Source organism: Loxodonta africana, chromosome 13, assembly GCF_030014295.1.
Source record: "Loxodonta africana isolate mLoxAfr1 chromosome 13, mLoxAfr1.hap2, whole genome shotgun sequence".
Lineage (NCBI taxonomy): Eukaryota > Metazoa > Chordata > Mammalia > Proboscidea > Elephantidae > Loxodonta > Loxodonta africana.
In genome coordinates, this window is record NC_087354.1 from 77,175,912 (window position 1) to 77,194,301 (window position 18,390).

General features: G+C 38.7%; 1 protein-coding gene across 1 annotated transcript in view; it reads right to left on the reverse strand.

Annotated features, from left to right (window-relative positions):
* DCHS2 (dachsous cadherin-related 2) overlaps positions 1-18,390 on the reverse strand; it is a 387,869-nt gene that overhangs the window by 54,261 nt on the left and 315,218 nt on the right. Inside the window, exons 11-13 of the mRNA XM_064267620.1 lie at positions 15,929-16,063; positions 15,512-15,721; positions 13,968-14,825 (exon numbers count right to left, since the gene is read on the reverse strand). Of these exons, the coding sequence (XP_064123690.1) occupies positions 13,968-14,825; positions 15,512-15,721; positions 15,929-16,063 (1,203 nt within the window). The remainder of the gene's footprint in view (positions 1-13,967; positions 14,826-15,511; positions 15,722-15,928; positions 16,064-18,390) is intronic.

The window sequence follows — 18,390 nt, forward strand, 5'->3', positions numbered from 1 at the left end:
GCCTTTCTTCTCTCCCACCTTGGCTTCTTGTTTACTGGCTATCATAAGTCACACCGAGCAGAACCTGGGGTTTCCACCTGGCAACATCAGAACCTACTATACAGCCATGGTAGTCAAAACAGCCTGGTACTGGTACAACAACAGACACATAGACCAATAGAACAGAGTCAAGAACCCAGATGTAAATCCATTCACCTGTGGTAAACTGATCTTTGACAAAGAATCAAAATCCATTAAATGGGGAAAAGACAGCCTTTGTAACAAATGGTGCTGGCAAAACTGGATGTCCATCTGTAAAAAATGAAACAGGACCCATACCTCACACCATACACAAAAATTAATTCAAAATGGATAAAAGACCTAAATATAAAATCTAAAACAATAAATCACATGGAAGAAAAAATAGGGGCAATGCTAGGGGCTTTAATACATGCCATAAATTCAATACAAACCTTAACTAACAATGCACAAGCACCAAATGATAAACTAGATAACCAGGAGCTCCTGACAGTTAAACACTTATGCTCATCAAAAGACTTAACCAAAAGAATAAAAAGAGAACCTCCAGTCTGGGGGAAAAAATGTTCGCTATAACATATCTGACAAGAGTCATCTCTAAAATCCATAGAATACTTCAACACCTCAATAACAATACAAGAATCCAAATTAAAAATGGGCAAAAGGTATGAACAGACACTTCACCAAAGAAGACATTCAGGCCACTAACAGACACATGAGAAAATGCCCGAAATCATTAGCCAAATGCTGGGGAGGTTGCTGAGAGATTGGAACTCCTATGCACTGCTGGTGGGAATGTAAAATGGTACAACCACTATAGAAAATGACACGGCAACTACTTAAAAAGCTAGAAATAGAAATACTATACAATCCAGCAATCCCGTTCCTAGGAATACATCCCAGAGAGTTAAAAGCCGTCACACGAATAGACACCTGCACATCCATGTTCATTGCAGCATTATTCACAATAGCGCAAAGATGGAAACCAATTAAGTGCCCGTCAACAGATGAATGGATAAACAAATTATAGTACATACAATGGAATACTATGTAACAGTAAAGAACAATGATAAATCTGCAAAACATCTCACAACATGGATGAATCTGGAGGGTATTATGCTGGGTAAATAAGTCAATCACAAAAGAACAAATATTGTTATAAGACTACTATTATGAAAATTCAAGAAAAGGTTTATACATAGAAAAAAACTTTTTTGATGGTTAAGGGAGAGGGAAGCGGGGAGGGGAAATCACTAACTAGATAGTAGACAAGTGTTAACTTTGGTGAAAGGAAAGATAACACAATATAGGGAAAGTCAGTATAACTTGATGAAGGCAAAACCAAGGAAGCTTCCTAGACATATCGAAACACCTTGAGTTACTGGAGCTGAGGGCTGGGGACCATGGTTTCAGGGGACATCTAGGTCAACTGACATAACATAATTCATAAAGAAAATGTTCTACATCCCACTTTGGTGAGTAATATCTGGGGTCTTAAAAGCTTGTGAGCAGCTGTCTTAAATACACCTATTGGTCTTACCACGTTAGGAGCAAAGGAAAACTAAGAAAACCAAAGATGCAAGGAAAATATCAGTCCAAAGGACTAAGGAACCACAGCCTCTGCCAATCTGAACCCAGAAGAAACAGATCCTTTACCACCACTGACCACTCTGACGGGGATCACAATAGAGGGTTCCCCACAGAGTGGGAGAAAAATGCAGAAAAAAATTCAAATTCACAAAAAAATACCAGACTTACTGGTCTGACAGAGACTGGAGGAACCTCCAAAACTATGGCCCCCAGACACTCTTTTAACTCAGAACTGAAGCCATCCCAAAGTCCATCTTTCAGCCAAAAATTAGACAGACCTATTAAAACAAACAATAACACATTTGAGGGACATGTTTCTTAGTTCAAACGAGTATATAAGATCAAATGGGCAACACCTGCCCAAACAAGAAAAGGCAAGAAGGTACAGGAACTCTGTACAAATGGACATGGGGAACCCGGGGTGGGAAAGGAAAGGGGGAGAGTGCTGACACATTGTGGGGAGTATAACCAATGTCACAAAACAATTTGTGTATAAATTTTTGAAGGAGGAACTAATTTGCACTGTAAACTTTCCCTAAAACACAATTAAAAAAAAATTTAGTGTTGATTTAAGATCTCTGCTGGGCCTTCTCACAGAACCCTGTTTCCCAGGCCCAAAGGAACACAGCTTGAAACCCATCCTGCTAGATGCTACAGTAAAAATGATCCCTCAATTTAGGTCAAATTGGTACATATTTTACATATATGTATATACACACATATACAAACATACACACATATATCTTGGGGGGAAGGGTTTACTTGAAAGGGTTTCACTGCAAAGAACAGAAGAAAGGCAGGCCCTGGAATAGACAATACCTTCCCAGGAGCTTTTTCAGTGCTCACCACTCAAAGGAAAAATGTAAAGTTCACTATAAACACTGAAGGAAACGAGTACAGCTTTCCCTTGGTATCTGAGGGAGACTAGTTTCAGGACTCCAGCAGATGCCAAAATCCATGAATGTGCATGTCCCTTATATAAAATGGCATAGTATTTGCATATAACCTACACACATCCTCCCATATACTTTAAATCATCTCTAGTTTATACTACCTAATACAATGTAAATGCTACGTAAATAGTTGTTATACAGTACTGTGTTGTTTAGGAAATAATGACAAGATGCTAGGTGAACAATGCTCAAATAATGAGTGCTGGAAACTGAGAATCTGTGAGATGGCGGGAGGCTACAGCAGGGTATGTCTACACATCACTTCATTTGTGTGGATTCAGCATAGCGCTCAGCCCACGGCAAATTCAAGTTTTGCTTTTTGGAATTTTCTTTTCATTTTCGGAATAATTTTCCCCTGTACTTGATTAAATTTTTGAATGTGGAGGGCTCATAGATACGGATATTGCCCACAAAATTTAGTGAAAACTCAGTGAAAAAGGCATAAAACAGAATTTTGTTATGGAGAAAGAACAGGAAAACTGAAATTGAATGTATTACTCTCTTTAGAGATATTATGTTTAACATAAACTGTGATGTTTAAAGAACATTTATCAGGATTTCCAGATGGTTGTTCATTTCAAGCTAGTTGTAAAGTCATTTAGGATCAAAGTAATGGATTTTAATTAATCATGGTGGAATCAAGTTATTAGGCATGTTGTCTTCTTACAAACCGCATTGTAATCTGAGGCTCATTTTATTACAATTCAGGAGACATGTTGTTAGTACAAAAATATCTTACATTTTTGATAGGAATATGCCTTCACAGTAGTACAATATGTCTATCTTCAGCACTCAGTCACGGTTTTGTGCTTCTTGATACAATTTATTTTTCAAACACAGGAAATTTTATTTCAATTTGCTTGTCATAAGTTCTTAAGAATGCCAGTAAGAAGAGAAACAGCTATGCAGGCAAACGTACACTCTTGCTGATGGCTTTTTCCTCATGGGTTGGGACGCTTGTTACATGCATAATTAACAAAAGAAAATATGGAGATCACTTCCATGTAAAAGAACAAAGATAAGTACAGAATGCAAATAAGAATGACAGATGGCCTCCCTCATAAAATGAACAATCCTATTTTTATTGCAAATAAAATTTTTATGACATCAAATTAAATCGTAGTGCAAAAAGAATTTCATTCAATGAAAATACTTCAAAGTGGATGCCCAAGTCAGCAGAGTGCGGCAAATATTTATGTGTGTTCTTCCTCTGACAGACTTTAAATATGAGACTCTCTTCAAAGTCTCTGCTTTACTGTGCACATAAAATGTATAGTTACTGCTCATTTAACACCAAGGTAAAGATGGCAGGATATGAACATCAACACTGTATCCTCAACGCCCATGAGGTCAGTTAAACACACATAAGAATTTACCTTTTACATTCGTAGGCTTCGGTGAGTTTCACTTTAAGCCTAATTATCGCACCCCAAAAAGTGTAACGCATTTAATGTTCTTGTTTTTTTTTCTTTTTACAAAAATACAGTGAAAACACTTATACCACTCCCAGAAACAGTGAACTGCCAATTTAAAAGCAGAATTGTGTAACCATATACTAGGCTATAAAAATCAATTTGTTGTTAGATGCTGTAGAGTTGATTTAGGCCACAGCAACCCCGTGTGACAGAGTGAAACTGCCCCGTAGAGTGTTCTAGGCTGTAATCTTTGCAGAAGCAGATTGCCAGGTCTTTTTCCCATGCAGCCTCTGGGTGGGCTCAAACCACCAACCCTTCGGTTAACAGTCATGTGCACTGTTGCACCACTGAGGCTTCTTAAATAATCGTGGAAATATTTAGGTAAAATAACTACAAAAACAAAACAAAACAAACCCGTTGCTGTAGAGTCAATTTCAACTCATAGCGACCTTAAGGACAGAGTAGAACTGCCCCACAGAGTTTCCAAGGAGTTCCTGGTGGATTCGAACTGCCGACCTTTTGGTTAGCAGCTGTAGCACTTAATCACTATGCTACCAGGGTTTCCGAAATAATTATGAAAACGTGAAATTCAGAGCTGTCCATGAGTAAATAACACTGGAGTTTTATTTTGTTATTCCTAAGCAATGCAGGAGTTTTCCAATGACTGACTTAAGAAACATTAACTTTTAACTATTTGGATGATTTTGAATTATCTATTTTCTCTTAAACGTCCAGTCACTGAAACCCTCAATGTATTTCAATCATTTAAGAAGAAAAGTTGATTTTTCTTTCCCACCTTTCCATCATCAAAAATGGCTGAACGTGTGTTACTAAAGCGTTCCAAAAATCACCCCTAGGATAAGACAAAGCAAGGAAAATATATGCTCAAAAGGAATAATTTTCCAAAATTTGCAAGCAAATGAAAACCATGCTTAAAATGGAAATGGTATGCAATCTTGAACACATTTGCTTTGTGAACACCTAAAAAAATAATGGAGGTAGCCAGAAAAGGGTGCTCACTGAGCTTTTATAAGCTTTAGCAAAGGAGATATGGAAGAAAATCAATATAAAATTAATACATATGATGAGAAGTAAACAAAATTGATTAGGTATGAAATATATTTGTAAGTACCACTATACCAATTTTTTTACATGTTGCTGTAAAAAAAAAAAAAATTAGCATAGTACGCTTACAAAAATACCTTGTTGGGGGAGGGCAGAGTTGGCAAAGGAACATAGAAGTTGTTTGTTATTTGTGTAAAATACGGTATTTAAAAAATGAGCTCGAGATGTTCTTTGCACCAAAGTTGGATCAAATTTCAGATTGTGCCTGTGAGCTGAGGTTTCTGACCATCCCTCACTTCCCAGCTACTCCCTGTCTTGGCTACCATCCACAGATTTATACTCAGACTTTGAATTCCCTGTATTTTCAGGAAAGACCCCTAGGTGGCACAAACAGTTTGTGCTCCACTGCTAACCTAAAGGCTGGCAGTTTGAACTCACCCAGGCCAAAAACAAACAAACAAACAAACAAACCCAGTGCCGTCGAGTCGATTCCAACTCAAAGCGACCCTATAGGACAGAGTAGAACTGCCCCATAGAGTTTCCGTGGAGTATCTGGCAGATTTGAACTGCTAACCCTTTGGTTAGCAGCCGTACCACTTAACCACTAAGCCACCCCTCAAAAAAAAAAAAAAAAGCCCTGGTGATTGACTTCCATTAAGATTACAGCCAAGACCACATAAGCCAGAGACTCCATCAGCCTAAAACCAAAAGATACGGTGCCCCACTACCACCAGTGACTGCCCTGACAGGGAGCACAACAGAGAATCCCTGATAGAGCAGGAGAAAAGTGGGATGCAAACCTCAAATTCTAGTAAAAAAAAAAGACAGACTTAATGGTCTGATGAGACTGGAGGGACCCCAGAGGTCATGGTTCCCGGACTCTCTGTTAGCCCAAAACTAAAACCATTCCTGAAGCAACAATTCCGACAAAGATCAGACTGGACTTTAAGACATAAAATGATATTGGTGAGGAGTGTGCTTCTTAGCTCAAGTGGACACATGAGACTATGTGGCCAGCTCCTGTCTGGAGGCAAGAAGAGGAGGTAGAGAGGGACAGGCGATGACTGAATGGACACGGGAAACACAGGGTGGAGAGAAGGACTGTGCTGTCACATTGTACAGAGAGCAACTAGAGTCGCATAACAATGTGCATATAAAATTTTGTATGAGAAACTGACTTTAATTGTAAACTTTCACTTAAAGCACAAAAAAAGAAAAAAAGATTATAGTCGAGAAAAGCTCATGCAGCAGTTCTACTCTGTAACACATGGGGTCGTCATGAGTCAGAGTTGACGCCATTGCAAGAAGTTTGTCTGTTTGTTGTATTTTCAGGAGCTTTCCTTATTCTCCTTTCTGGCTCTTGGAACCCCAGACCCTGTCAGAGTCCCGGGCCCGCACACGTCCTGAAGGAAAGGTTGGACAATTTCTCTACAGAGGTGATCCTCGACTTTGATTATGAGATGCGTTGGCCCATTTCCAATTATCTCAATAAAAAAAGGAAATGTCTCCAAAAAAATCCCTAAATTACATTTCACTTCGATGAAAGGAATGGCTTTTAGGATGGTCATAGCTGTTAAATAATGAGTCCTGAAAGATACTATTATAATAATTACATTTGATTGTCATAGCAACTCCCCAGGAAGACAGCACTGTTATTCTCAAAACAACATGAAATCAGAGTTCAACATCCACAACAACATATGTGATTTAAAAAATAATAAAAGAAGAATCCTGACATTTCTACTAAATGTTTTATTCTGTTTTTGACTTAAATATAAATGTAAGTTCCTTGTAAATTTTAAAGTGCTGTAATCATAAATATTCAAATCTCTTCCATCTTTGAAAAACAAAACAAAATGCCCCCACTAATCCTAAGGGCTCTTCAAGCTATTGCCATGTTCTTTCCTTTCCCCTTCATAGCCAAGCCTTGAGAAAGACACTGAATTTGCCGTCTCCACTTCTTCACTCTATAAACAAAATGTGGTGTATATACACAATGGCATACCATAAAGAGAAACGAAGTCCTGATACATGCTAAAACATAGATGAACCTTGCGAGCATTATATTGAGCAAAGTAAATCAGTCCCAAAAGGACAAATGCTTTATGGTCTCATTTAAGTGCAATAGCAAAGATTATTAGTGGGAGGGAGTGGGATTTTTGGTTAGAACGCATGGGTTTATGTTAATGGTGGTGAAATAATTTGGAAAACAATAGTGAGAATGGTTGCACAATAGGAAGAATGTAATTAATGTCATGGAAATAAACATGTAGAAATTGCTGAATTTGCAAATATTCTGTTGTGTATATTTTCACTACCAAAAAATGTGTTAGTTGTGTAAAATACAGTATTTAAAAAACGAGCTTGAGAATGTTCATTTGTGGAAATGTGTAAATCAAAAGAAAGTGAGTAATGCCAATGTCAATGAAAGCATCAGGAAATCCTCCTTCGGCTGCACTGGGACAGCACAGCCTGAGAAAAGGGTAACGTAGGCAGATGGCATTACATATTCCAAACGAATCCTGCTCTAATTGTTTAGGATTGGCAAGCAAGCTTCTGATTATAATTTGGCTTCCCGTGTCTTTTTTTCCTAGAAAGAACTGGTTGCCCTGATAAGGCTATTGCAATCTACGCAACAATTACAGTTCTGCCTATAAGCCAAAGAATTATCATTCTGGTTTTGTGTATCAGTCTCTTTCCTACTGGTTAATAAGTCCTATCCTTGGGAGAAAGAACTACTCTTGGTTTGTTAATAAAATGAGGTCCTGACCTATACGGCTGAGGTTCAGATGCAAGACTGGGATGCCTTCACAAAGATAAAGGCTGGTCTGTGAGATGTTTATCTTCTTTTGAGAAAACTTGACTTTGCCTAAGGCTTTTCATTCTAACTCCTCCAGAGCTACCTTAGACTCAAAGGTGAGGTGGTGAAATTTCGTACTGTTTTAAATGGCTAGTTAGACTGTGCTCAGTCCAATACTTCATTCCAAATATGAGACCGGTCCTAAGTAATAAAACAGAAGTGACAGATAATGTTTGATTCCCTCTTTTTGTTATCCGAGGTTGTGGATGGCAGATGATACAACCTTGCTTGCTGCAAGTGAAGAGGACTTGAAGTACTTACTGATGAAGATCAAAGAGAGCCTTCAGTATGGATTACGCCTCAACAGAAAGAAAACAAAAATCCTCACAACTGGACCAATAAGCAACATCATGATAAATGGAGAATAAATTGAAGTTGTCAAGGACTTTATTTTACTTGGATCCACAAACAACACCCAGGAAGCTGCAGTCAAGAAATCAAAAGACGCATTACACTGGGCAAATCTGCTGCAAAAGACCTCTTTAAACTGTTAATAAACAAAAATGTCACTTTAAGGACTAAGAAGCACCTGACCCAAGCCATGGTGTTTTCAACTGCCTCATATGCCTGCGGAAACTGGGCAATGAATAAGGAAGACTGAAGAAGAATTGCTATCTTTGAGTTACGGTGTTAGCAAAGAATGTTGAATATACCACGGACTGCCAAAAGATACCATGGACTGCCAAAAGAACGAACAAATCTGTCTTGGAAGAAGTACAGCCAGAATTCTCCTCAGAGGCCAGGATGGTGAGACTTTGTCTCACATACCGGACATGTTATCAGGAGGCACCAGCCTCTGAAGGACAGCATGCTTGGTAAAAGTGAAGGAGAGGAAGACCCTCAATGAGATGGGCTGACACAGTGGCTGCAGCAATGGACTCAAGCATAACGATTGTGAGGATGGCACAGGACTGGACAGTGTTTTGCTGTGTTGTACATAGGGTCACTTTGAGTCAGACCGACTAGATGGCAACAACAATAATGACAACAACATACAGGTGCCCAACCTTACCAAGAGTAGGTGTCAGAATTCACTGGATTAATTAATTAGCAAAGGGCCAGAAAAAAAATTTTTTTCTTCAAAATGTTAAGATCTAAGGTATTTATTATCCAATATTAAACATATTTTATTGATTAGAGTGCCTCCATGTGTCATTATGTTGTAATTTTATTTCAAGCCTTTCAGTGTCTATTACTTTCAATCAGATTATCAATAACATTTACAATTTTAATTTTTTCCACCATGCTCATTCAAGGAAATGCATAGAGTTGTAAATAGTCCACGTTGGGGTCTATGGTTGCTGATTTGTCCTCATTGCAGTAACCAAAATGTTGGAAGTAAAACAAAAGAAATAAAATCTAGATTTTGGGAAGGGTCATTTAAGTTGTTTAGCGCTTTTAATAAACATCATGTACAACCAAGTGGTTTATCCTTAACTTTCAAAAAGATACAACATCTGAATTAATAGCGGAAGAGAGGGTAGATGGGAGAGGCTCTGTAAGAGGTAAGACTGAAGAGTGAGGACCACTTGGATGACAACTTGACTTGTCACATTGCTTTATAGCCAGCCATTTTTTTATAGACAACTGGTACCCTCTGACAGTGACTTTTCTATGAATAAATGATTATTTCATGACAGATTCTTAAAGAGATTTTACCTACTATCAAAGGGTTGGAGCCCTGGCGGCACAGTGGTTAAGCATTCAGTTGCTAACCAAAAGGATGGTAGTTCAAATTCACTAGCCACTCCTTGGAAATCCGATGGGGCAATGCCTATGGGGCAGCTCTACTCTGTCCTATAGGGTCACTATGAGTCTGAATCGATTCAACTGCAATGTTTCTTTCCTTTTTTAATCAAAGGGTTGCTTTAAAAATGAAGACTATATCTTGAACTATATATTGTTTCAAAAAGCTGAAAGTGCTAAATTTAATGTTATTAATGGAGGATTAATGCAAAGTTAATCAAAACCCAAACCTGTGGGCTTTCTAATAGAGAAATGTTAAATAAATATAAATACTTTGGAGTTAGTTTTGTAACTTCAAACTTATTATTTTTAAAAAGAACATCTAAATGTTAAAAACAGTTTAGCGTGATGAAAATTTGTGATAATTAAAAAAAAAAAAAGCTATCACTCTGGATGTCAACAGGTATCTACAGAGAGGATTTTTGAAACCAGTCACAATCCTTTAAAACCACTGGAATTCAAAAGCAAAAATAAATAAATCACCCTCTAGTGTCTATGACATGATCTGGCAGTCTGTACTGAATTCATGTTCCAGGCACAGCTATGGCCAGCTTGAAATGTCAATCAATATTTTATGCACCTTGTCACTGTTTTTCACAGAAGCCTAGGATATATTGCTGAGCCAGGTGTAGTTTAGTTGTATTTAATCAGATTTAACTATCATTCCCTTCTCCTTCCTTTCTCTTCACTGCAAATTTTAGTTTACATCTCTACTTTGACTTTATACCCTTCACACATATCATATTTACTCTTCAGAGAGAGGTCCCAACCCATAGCTTCAGGTGTCTTGTTATGTATACCTACCTGGATATTTACATGTACCATATGCTTGTATTACCTCCAGAAATATTTCTAACTTTCCTTACATACAAGGCTTAATAAATAAATTTTAGAGTGTTAAGTTCTATTAAAATGATAAAAGTCAAATTTAATTGAATTAAGTCATTCCAAATTCAAGGAGATGAGAAGGACAACTTTGATGTGCGGTCAAAGAAAACTTATACAAATAGCAGGATGAAGGCATCCCATTCATTTATTCCCATTAACTTTTCTGACTGAGTCTTAAACTGGAGGCTCCACCTTCAAAGGTAGAACCGTAATTTGGTCTTCATTGTCTTCTACGCTAGCATTTTATCTCAGACCAGGTTGCTATTCAAAATGTTGATTAATCCCAACTGTGACAGCTGGTAGTAGATGGAAGTGGGGTATGGGTGTAGAGATATGATGAGATGCTGCCTGAGAGATGGGAAACAGGCTACAATCAATGTAGCTTCCTCGTGTAACGGCAGCCTCCTATCAACAGAGTGAACTCGGGGCGTCTGAATGAAGGACACAATGCCAAAGGGTGCCTACTTTCCCTTTCCATAACAATTTTTATTAGTATTGTTACTGAATCATTTCTGAATTCAACCACAAATATTACTATAATTACCAATCCATAAATTAATTTCTTACTATTGGAATGATTTTTTGGGGGGTGCCTTAGACATTGACTTTTATTTAGGGCTAATTCTGCAAAAAAAAAAAAAAAATTGATCTTGGGTGAATTGAAGAGCGGTGTCTTAACAATTAGGAAACGCCTAGGTGTATTACTTAATCTCTAACTAATATGCAAAATTCATTTAACTAATTTACGAAACTGTGTCAAGGTTGACTTCCATGCCGATTCTTTTGAGGAATGGCATATTTAACATCTATTACCCTGCAAAATTTATAGTGGACATCAATGTTCACAAGTAGTGGTTCGAAAAATGAATGAACTACAGAAGCAAAACTATGACTGAAAGCCAAAGTCCTTCCAGTGGCCTTCTGGGTCCTACGTGACCTCAGTTCCTACTATTGGCAACTTTGCTTCAGAAACACAGTGGTCTTTGCTGTTCCTAGAACAAAGCAGGGAGGCTGCTTCTAGCTTTTATTTTTTTTGTCTAAAATTTTCTACCCCCCAAATATTCACCTCCTTTTAGCCTTTGCTAGCACTCCCAACTCCCCTTTACCTTGTTCTGCTTTTTCTTTATTTCATAGCACCTCTATGCTAATGTTCTATACTTTACTTATTTATTACATTCATTGCTACTGTTTCTCAGGCCCTGCTAGAATGTAAGCCTCACCAGGGAAAGGATTCTTTGTCTTTATTTTATTAATATATCCTGGGAGAAGAGTACTTCACACATAACAAATACTCAATAAAAATGTTGTGAAGGAATAAACAAAATATCTGCAGAGTAATGTGGAGACCAGCGGAATGCTCCAGAAGGCAGAACTAGGATTTATGGGTAGATATAAAGGGGGCAGAGCTGGGTTCAACATATGAAAGGTTTCCCAAATGAGGGGTTTTCCAGCTTTGTTGTGCCATCAAACCACCTTTGGATCTTGTTAAAAACAACAGCTTCTGGACCCCAGATCTAGTGAGGCAGAACCTCCAGGGGTAAGCCATGGATCACATGTTAAACACCCACCTTCAGGAACCACTGCCCTAAACTCTCCATCAGTAGAGACTGAAAGAGTACCAGTCAGGGGTGTTCCAGGAGAGATGTTTGTATTTGCACTGCAGACAAGGCTGGGCTTAAAGATTCTAGGATTTTATGAGATCAATTTCGAGATTGACTAATATATTGTATTTCGTACTGTTATTATTTAGGAAGTGTTTACTTTCTATCAGGCTCTGCTCTGGTGTGGGGATCTATGCCGCTAAGAGGAATAGAAATACAACTACAGGTCTATCTCTTATGTGGGAATCTCATTATACATAAGAATACAGGTAGAAAACCTCTGACTTATTTTGGGAGTCATTGTAACTTCATTTAATGAAGATAATTGCAATTTGCTCTTAATTATGTTCATAATCAATAAAAGGCACCTAAGTAATGCAGACCATCGGATAATATTAAAAATTATTATTCATGGAGAACATTGTATATAATGGGTAATTTTAAAATATTTGCACTATGACATGAGCAAATCAGTCACAGAAAAACACAGATTTCTTTTAAATGGTGGCTTTATGTAGGTAAGGAGCAAGTGAAATCGAATCATGATAAAATGACAAAATGAAGACAAAATGCCATGAACAAGCAAACAGCACACATCAAGTCCTTAGCCATTAAACTCTTCCTTTCTCCCAAGCTCTGCAGCCTGTGTGCTGTGCCCTGTGGCTGGCTGAAAGAATCAGAATATTCACTTCCCTTTTCACTACCAGTAAATATCAGTTGCCCTCCAGTGGATTGCGGCTTTCCCATTCACTGTTGTTGTTGGTTGCCATGAGGGGAATCCTGCTCATGGAGACTCCACGCATGTCAGAGCAGAACTGCGCTCCATCGAGTTTTCAAGGCCATGATCTTTCCAAAGCAGATTGCCAGGCCTATCTTCTGAGGCACCTCTGGGAGGGTTCGAACTGCCAACCTTTCAGCTAATAATAGAGCGCTTAGCCATTTGCACCACTCAGGGACTCCTCCCACTCACAGCTTACATCTGATTATCTAGATCGAATTTCTTTCAGTTCACAACTATCTACAGACTTTTCCATTTTTGGTAAAAAAGATAGTCTTTTTTTCATGTTTCCTATTATGGCATAAATTGTAGTAGGGAAGTAATTAAAAAGACCGTAGCATTATGAGGAAGTATGGGATACAGTTATAATTCACGGAAACCTGTTCTGAACTTCATTGAATTCTTTAAATAATAGTGTATTGTTTTGTAAGCCTCTGTTGACTGTATCAAAATGAAATCGTCATAATAATTGTAATAACAATAGTAGTAGTTAATATATACTACTTGCTTACTGTGTGTCAGGCACTGTTCTATGTGCTTTATATGAACTAGCTCACTTAACCCTCATAATGACCTAATTAGGTAGGTATGGTCATTATCCCTACTTTTCAGATGAGGAAACTGAGGCTCAGAGAGTCAGCTGCCCAGAGCACACAGAGGCAGAGTTTGAATTTAAACCCAGGCAGAGCCCAAACACTTAACCATGACCTTATACTTCATCCTTCATTGTACTTCCAAGAAAGTTCTTTAAGAAATAAACAGTTGTTAAGGGTTTTTGAGAGTGTACAGTTAAATGAATGGAAACTTCAAGAGCCATGGAAGAAATACCTTTCAGTCTTTTTATTACTTCTTGTTGTCTTTAAAGGGGGTTTTATTCTACTGTATTTGAGTATATTTTTCTAATAAAATTCTTTGGATGAAAATTGGCATGGCAAGAACAAGTTGGACTCAAGAATTTGTAAGTGAATCCAAAATAACACTCTGGTATGATCCTTAGTTTTAAATATTTGGCCAAAACCTGTACAATATGTATTAACTTGACAGGACACTTACCTGCCTCACAGTTTTCAGTCACAAGCCCTTCATAGAGACGGTGAGTGAAGGACAGCTTTACATCTTCTCCTTCCATGTGAACGACCAAGAGACCAGTGGTTGTCCTGGCTGGCACCCCTTGGTCCATAACTTTTAACTGCAGCCAGATAGGAAAATATTCCGAAGGTGGGATTTGCTGAAGCTGAATTTCTCCTGTATGTTTATCAAGAGAAAACATTGACTGGGTTTCTGCAAAACTAAAAACGACAGTTCCATTAGGCCCCAGGTCTGGGTCATCAGCTCTCAGGGTGGCTGTTGTCAGGTTTGCAGGCAACTGGGAGGAAAGAAAAAGATCAAAGGGGTTCTGCTCCCAAACTGGATCATTGTCATTGACATCAGTGACATGCACATTTATAATTACTGTGGTGCTTCTCGAGCCCTGGACACTACAGTCTCTGGCCACCACCCTGAATGTATGCTGGGATCTGGCTTCTCGGTCGAGGGTGTGGGCAGTTCTCAATACGCCTGTCACAGGGTCAATGGCGAATGCACCAGAAGCCTCGTCCATCAGAAAATACTCAATTTGCCCATTCTGGCCTTCATCTTCATCCATAGCAGAGAGCACAAGAACCACCGTTCCCGTTTCAGTATCTTCTCTCACAGAGGACTGGTAACGAAGCTTGAGGAAGGAGGGGCTGTGATCATTGTCATCCAAAACTGTAACTTGCAGCTGCATCACAGAGCTTCTAGGTGGATCCCCCAGATCAGAGCACAGGATGACAAGGGTAAAGTTGTTGATCTGCTCCCGGTCCAAAGCACGCGTAGTTGAAAGTTCTCCTGATGTTTCATTAACAGCAAAGTACTCCTCAGTATTTCCATCTGTCAAAGACAAAAAAATCAAGAATCATTTGAATTGAAAATATATCAGCCCATCACTAACATTATGCCCATTCATTCATTCATCCAACAAATATTTATTTGTTGATTATTACATGCTAGCACTTCTGTAGGTGCTGAGGATACAACATACCCTCGACCGAGAAGCCAGCTGCTAACCAAAAGGTTGGCAGTTCGAATCCACCAGCTGCTCCCTGGAAACCCTATGGGGCAGTTCTACTTTGTCTTGAGTCAGAATCAATGGCAACAGGGTTATTTTTATGGTTTATTTCATAGACAGTGCAACAGATACCAAATACAGAATAATCACCACATAGTGTATGTCAGGGGGCGTTGGTGGTTCGGGGGAGACCTGGGTTTGATTCCTCGCTTATGTACCTCACGTGCCGCCACCACTCATCTGTCAGTGGAGGTGTGCTTGCTGCTATGATGCTGACCTAGTCTGTCTTAGTGTCAAAGCTCTACTTCCAAAAATCATCAGATGAGAACTCTATAGATCACAACAGTCTGCACCACAACCAACCATGGGGATGGTGCAGGACTGGGCAGCATTTTGTTCCACTGTGCATGGGGTCCCTGTGGGTCAGGAGCCAATCCCACAGCAGCTAGCAAGCATGTGTCAACTTAGTTGGTTTCCTGGGGGGAGTTTTAAAAAAGGAAATACTTACCAATGATGTAATACCTGACAGCTCCATTATTACCAGCATCCATATCTGAGGCCAAAACAGTATAGATGACCTCTGGCTCTCGGTTTTCTGGAACATCAGTGTCATGCCGGGGGACGATAAACTCTGGTGCATGATCGTTTTCATCTTCGACAGTGCAGAGAATCACTGTGGTGCTGGACAACGGAGGGGTGCCCCCATCACGCACGAGTACTGATGTGGAAATAAAGACAGCATGGGTTGTGGTCGTTGATTTATACCTCAAATACCTTGTCCTAACTGGATATCATCAGACTAACCTGATCAGGCAGCACTGGCTCCATAATACTTTATTTTAAGACGACCTTCTGAAATGGAGAAATTCACCACACAACCTTCGCTGGTTTTTTTTTTTTTTAGCACAGTCAAGGGATTCCTTACCTCTGAGGGTGAAGACTTCCTGAACTTCTCTGTCCAGTGTGGTAGTTGTTACCACCTCTCCTGTGTCCGGATTGATCTCGAACAACCCAAATGAAGCACCTGGCAGGATTTCAAACTGAAGTTTGGAATTGATTCCTTTAGGAAAACAGAAAGAAAAACTTAGCAATTATCTCTTTGGAATCCATTTGTCTATTTTCCTATTTCTTTCCCTATGAATGTCTTAGGACATAAATGCGAAAGGCAAGATGCCTAAACAACCTTCAAATTAAGGTTAAAACGAAACACACCAAAAAAAAAAAAAGCCAACAACTTTTTGGCTGTTCTTGCTAAATAAAGGCCTCATGGGCTGAAATGCTTGATTTTCAAAAGTTTTACGGGACTTCCCCACAGTGAATGCTTAAGATTTTTTCCCTCCCATAAAAAATTTCCTATGAGTGTGCAACTATACAATATATTCCCAATTACTCCTTATAACACCCCGATTATGAATTAATAACATAACTGTAACCTGGCAGGTCAAATGACAATGTCTGTGGCCTAACCCTCTGTGTAAACGCTTGTGCTCAGTTATGGTATCCTGCTCACTCCCAACCTCAGGACCAGCACATAAAAAAAAAGCTGCTTATATGAGTATTCTTGTGTCATTTTGTTTTTCACTTAATATTCAGTCTCCATTCTGGAGGGAGAAATATGGTACCACATTAGTATGCATTTTGAAACTAATTCTCATATTTTTGCGGTTTCATTTCTCCCCTGAGAAAAGTATCGCATCATTTCCAGCACTGGTTATAAAGGTCATTCCTGACATTAGCTTAACTGAGTTTATCCCATGCCATTGTAGTTCGTTTGCATTTTATACAAGTTCCTTCCAATCATTGTCTTATGTTCTCTTCACTGACAAGAATCTAGCTATACCTATACTACTCTGAATATATGATGTTATACTTTAATAAAAGATGAAATATCATCCTTTTGGTCTTAAAAACAAAACAAAACAAAAAAACCTTTCAATTACAAGTTCTCATCTTGCCAGTCTTAAAAGGTAAATTTGCATCCCACTGTAGTCTAGAGGATATAATATATGACTAAATACTGGAAGGAGTGGAATATAAGTCTAGTTTTATATAAGAATAACTATACATGTTTCTTAGTATGTCACTCGGAAGAAAAAGGATACTTAAGGTAACCATAGTCATTTTAATGACCTTGAGAAAAAAGTCTAATAAGATGGGGTCATATATCTGCTAAGTATGGTCAGAGTTTACCAAAACATTTCATTTTATCATTAGGCATATTATTAAGTTAATGATCATTAAATGATCACAGTGATTATTTTGATCATATGATCACATAATCTTTTCTACAGCCAAGTCAGAATTTCTAAGTATTACAGGTTGTTAAAGTTTATAATTCCTATCAGTCTCTATCTACACTATAAAAATGGGAATAATACCATCTGACATTGACTTTCTTTGTTAAATATTTGGTGAGCAACACCAGGTGCCAAGCATAGTGCTTTGTGCCAAAGATATAGTACTAAGTAAAACAGATATAGCTTCTGCCTTCATGGAGCTTACATGGAGAACCCTTAAGCCTTTTCTGTAGAATTGATTCCAACTCGTGGCAACCCCACGTGTGACAGAGTACATCTGCTTCACAGGGTGTTCTTGGCTGTAATCTGGTTGATTCTGAACCGCCAACCTCTTGTTAGTAGCAGAGCACACACAAAGTACTCCACCCAGAAACCTCAGGTAAAGAACAGCACCTTTTTATTTTTGAACCTTTTATTTTTAAAATAAATTCTATTATATGTTGTTGTTGTTAGGTGCCGTTGAGTCGGTTCCGACTCATAGCAACCCTATGCACAACAGAACAAACACTGCCATCTTCACAGTTGTTGTTATGCTTGAGCTCATTGTCGCAGCCACTGTGTCAATCCACCTCATTGAGGGTCTTCCTCTTTTCTGCCGAACCTGTACTTTGCCAAGAATGATGTCCCTCTCCAGGGACTGGTCCCTCCTGACAATATGCCCAAAGTATATAAGACGCAGTCTCACCATCCTTGCCTCTAAGGAGCATTCTGCTTGTACTTCTTGAAGACAGATTTGTTTGTTCTTTTGGCAGTCCATAGTATGTTCACTATTCTTCGCCAACACTACAATTCAAAGGCATCAATTCTTCTTCGGTCTTCCTTATTCATTGTCCGGCTTTTACATGTGTATGATGCGATTGAAAATACCATGACTTGGGTCAGGCACACCTTAGTCTTCAAGGTGACATCTTTACTTTTCAACACTTTAAAGACGTCCTTTGCACCAGATTTGCTCAATGCAATACGTCTTTTGATTTCTTGACTGCTGCTTCCATGGCTGTTGATTGTGGATCTAAGTAAAATGAAATCTTTGACAACTTCAATCTTTTCTCTGTTTATCGTGATGTTGCTCATTGGTCCAGTTGTGAGG